The sequence below is a fragment of the Spea bombifrons genome, chromosome 8 (genome assembly GCF_027358695.1).
Source record: "Spea bombifrons isolate aSpeBom1 chromosome 8, aSpeBom1.2.pri, whole genome shotgun sequence".
NCBI lineage: Eukaryota > Metazoa > Chordata > Amphibia > Anura > Pelobatidae > Spea > Spea bombifrons.
In genome coordinates, this window is record NC_071094.1 from 26,533,459 (window position 1) to 26,537,247 (window position 3,789).

General features: G+C 34.8%; 1 protein-coding gene across 1 annotated transcript; it reads right to left on the reverse strand.

Moving 5' to 3' along the window:
- Nucleotides 1-2,365: 2,365 nt before the first annotated feature.
- On the reverse strand, nucleotides 2,366-3,570 carry SERTM2 (serine rich and transmembrane domain containing 2). Its single transcript, XM_053472652.1, has one exon. The coding sequence runs from the start codon at nucleotides 3,402-3,404 to the stop codon at nucleotides 3,120-3,122; it is 285 nt and encodes a 94-aa protein (XP_053328627.1). The 5' UTR covers nucleotides 3,405-3,570; the 3' UTR covers nucleotides 2,366-3,119.
- Between the last annotated feature and the right edge of the window lie 219 nt (nucleotides 3,571-3,789).

Consider the following 3,789-nt stretch of genomic DNA (forward strand, 5'->3'; position numbering starts at 1 on the left):
CATGTTTCCATCATATTACTGTGTCTGTGTTTATTGGAGGGTTGTATTGGGGTTTTGGGCTTTATTAATGGGGCTAGCTATGGCAGCCATGTCAATTAAGTCTGTCTGTAATTAAAGCAACTTTAAAAAAAAAAAATAATAATAATATTATGTGGTACTGTATATCAGTGTTCCTGACAGAATGTTGTCACATTCTTGTTAGTGGCTGCCTTAACTTTCCTTCTATAGATCAAATAACCCTATGGTACCCTAGTGTGTCTTACATTTAAGCATTAGATATTATTAGGTATCCTTAATACCTTATAAAGTGGAACCAACAATAATGTTTTTGAAAGCATATAAATATCATCTTTCAAAAGTGTATATAACACATGGGGATATTTAATAATCTTAAGGATATCTTCGGAGGCTGACTTTCTTTAACTTTTTTGTTATAATTTGGATTTGGTTGTTATTTGTTCTATGGTAATCAGATGCCTTTTATTTTTTAAACAGTTTTTTGTGTTCCAGCTAGAATTTACCACCTGTGAATAACTCATGCGCCTATAAATACACTGCTCATTTTTTTTTCAACTGGACTTGGCGATGTTGAACATAGTTGTGATGAAAAGGTTTGCAGGTGACTTCCCCTCACTAATAAGAATGATCAATGCATGTAAATGTCTTCTTCAAGAAGGGCTGAGGAAGCCCTGATTAATCCATTGTTAATATAGGTAAATATCTAAAAGATAATCTCACTGTTTAAATATGCAAATTTCATGTCAAACATAGAAGTGTTATTTTGATCACCATGCTGGGATTCACCCTAAATAATTCATTGTGAAATCTCATTTACATTACTTAGTGTGTTTAATATCACTGTGCAAACCCATCTATGTGGAAGCACAGCTCCAAATGGAAGGTTTGGTCACAACACAGGAATACACTAATGGATTCATCAGCAAATTCTCAGTTGGTCGCCACAACTGTAACCTTTACGGAGGAAAAATGTTTCTTAATCTGATTTACAATAGAAGACAGATACTCCCAATGTACCACGATGTATCGTCTATTAAGGAAAGTGATTATCATGCAGTATGAATTTGTGAAGGGGAATTCATATCTACAATTTGTTTGATTCAGTGTAATTACATGGTAATTGATATTATCTTTATGTCTACATCTTATTTTAAATCTGTGTACTTCACACACAGGGGAAACTGCAAGAGCTGAATAAGTATTTTGCAGTATGGCTTTGCAGGGAACAGTATATAAAACTAATTTAGAAAATTATGAGCAGAGATATCGATCTTCTAATTTTCTGCTATTTGTATATCTTATATAGAACATCATATATCACGGACATCACGGGAGGGTAGAGGGACAGAGAGGGATAGTACTCCCTGAAGAGGGGGGTTTCCCGTCTAGATGGTAGAAATCTTGGGTGTGTGAGGTGGGTTTGTGAAGGCTGATTAGACTGTAGTTCCATTACTTGCGACTCTGCACTGGTTTGTTTAACAACATATAGATGGGTATTCAGGCATTTCCAATAAATGTAATGTACAGTGTCCCACTCGGGAAGAACTGGTGAGAAGATGTCCAAAGGAGAAAACCTTTCCTCTTGAAAAACCTTTATTTTACATTTATAAAAATCTTCGAAGGCTTGCAAATGGTTCATTCATGTTTTGGGATAGATTTTAACTAAATAATAAATTAATAGCATGCCCCTAAACATTATCTCAGTTGAAATATACCACTGACAATTCTTCAAATCAAATTTGTCATTACCATTTTATATTTATATATATTCAGCTGGGTGAATACGGCCGGATGAAAAGGAAAGTACACCCCAAGACATAATAACAATCATCTGCTCTTTAGCAGGTCCAAAAATTAGGTAATACAACCTCAGATGAAAAACAACATGAAATATTACACCGTGCCATGATGTATTCAACAAAAATAAAACCAAAATAGAGAAGCCATGTGAAAAATGAATTACACCTTATGATTCAATAGATTGTAGAACCTCTTTAGCAGCATTAACATGAAGTAACTGTTTTTGTATGACTTTATCAGTCTCTTACTGATATGAAAAACCATAGACTACAAACCATAGACTTCACACGACTACAATTGTATATGAAACATTGGTCTTATTCTAGTGCCTTGAATGTGGAATTAAATGTAGATATACATTTTTACCCCCTATATGCTTCATTAATATACACATCACAGTTATCAACTGCATTAGTTGGTACATAAGATTTTTTTTTAATAAACATATTTACAAAGTGCAAAATAGCACAAGGACAAGATACACTTTTATTTTGTATTGCACAGTGTGTTCTTCCAGTAATAAGTTTCAATGCTTGTAAAGGCAGAATTTTGGTTTTGGATTTAAGTTAATAAGTGTTTCATTTATGGTCCTTATTATCATCTGTCAGTATACCAGTGGATCCAGAAACATTGTCCAAACGAAAAAAGAACACAGAAGAAAGAACTAGAAAATAAAGAAAAAAATAGCATACAGATTCACATTTAGAAAAACATATCAGAATCAAAATCAAATTAACCTTTCCATTTTTTAATTAGGAGTTAATGGTTTCGTTGAGGTCCCTAAAGGAAATATTGTTATTGCTCTTTCTCTTGAAATATGGAACATTGCTCAATCAGGCTTTGGGACACAAAAGCATATGGTCTTGAAATAAAAAGAGAGAACAGTGTTTTTTTCTAACGAAAGGCCATCTGCTCTAGACTTCTTGTGTTCAGTTCTTTCATTTCTTAAGTGACTTTGCTGACAATGTGATGTTACCGATAAACACAGTGGGTGTGCAGAAGGCATTATGCGGAATGTGCAGTTACTTATTGCTATGGAAACCGTGTCTCCAACTGCACTGTCCCTGTAGCCCCATAGACTTTAGCATGATGACATTCAGTTGCTACAGTGATGACATTAGGTGGACTCCTGATCACTGTTCAAAAAGATACTGAATGTTAGTGCATCTGACAAAAAAGCATACAAATCTAATACCAAAAAAGAGTAGCAAGCCAGTATTTTCTCCTAAAAACATGTTGTAGGTTTGAACACTACTTGGTTGATTATAATTCCATGCATCTTTCTTCTTGAGATATTTCCATCAGGCACTGGGAGATCTGCCCTGCATCTCAACATCAGTAAACTGTGGCATGTTATCCGTGCTCTCTGTATTGGGGGTAATAGGAGAAATGACATGTTTTATTCTTAAGAGCATCGTGAACAGTAGAACTAGAAGCACTGCAAGGAGTCCTAAGAAAAGCCCCACATACATGTAAAGGTTGGAATATTTGTCTGCTGTTGTGGCTGTAGCTTCTGTAGCTACTGTTGGGAAATGCTGGACGTAGATAGTTCGGTTTCCACGGTACTTGAAATAAGCTTCAGTCATCTCTTGGGACAAATAGATGTAGTCCTTACTTGTGTAGGTGGTACCTCTTTTAATATTGCTGCGATCAGCCTACAAATCAGGCATTGGATTACCAATTACATAGCTAACATAATAGTCATTCAAAACCAATCCATCTTCAGTCCAGGAATGCAATTTAGAGAGATATCATTATGCACGCAAAATTTCTGTATATTTCTGTATATTGTTCTGTAGAAATCTTTTTTTGTTTTCAAAGAAATATTTTTTTCTTTCAAATATGACTTGAAATATGCTCGCGTCACAAACTGTCCCCTTGGTCATTGATGCTTTGGTCCTGATGAGACTCTCTCTCTCCGTACTGATTCTTCTACCAGTCTCATACATCTATAATGAAAAAGAATAAAGA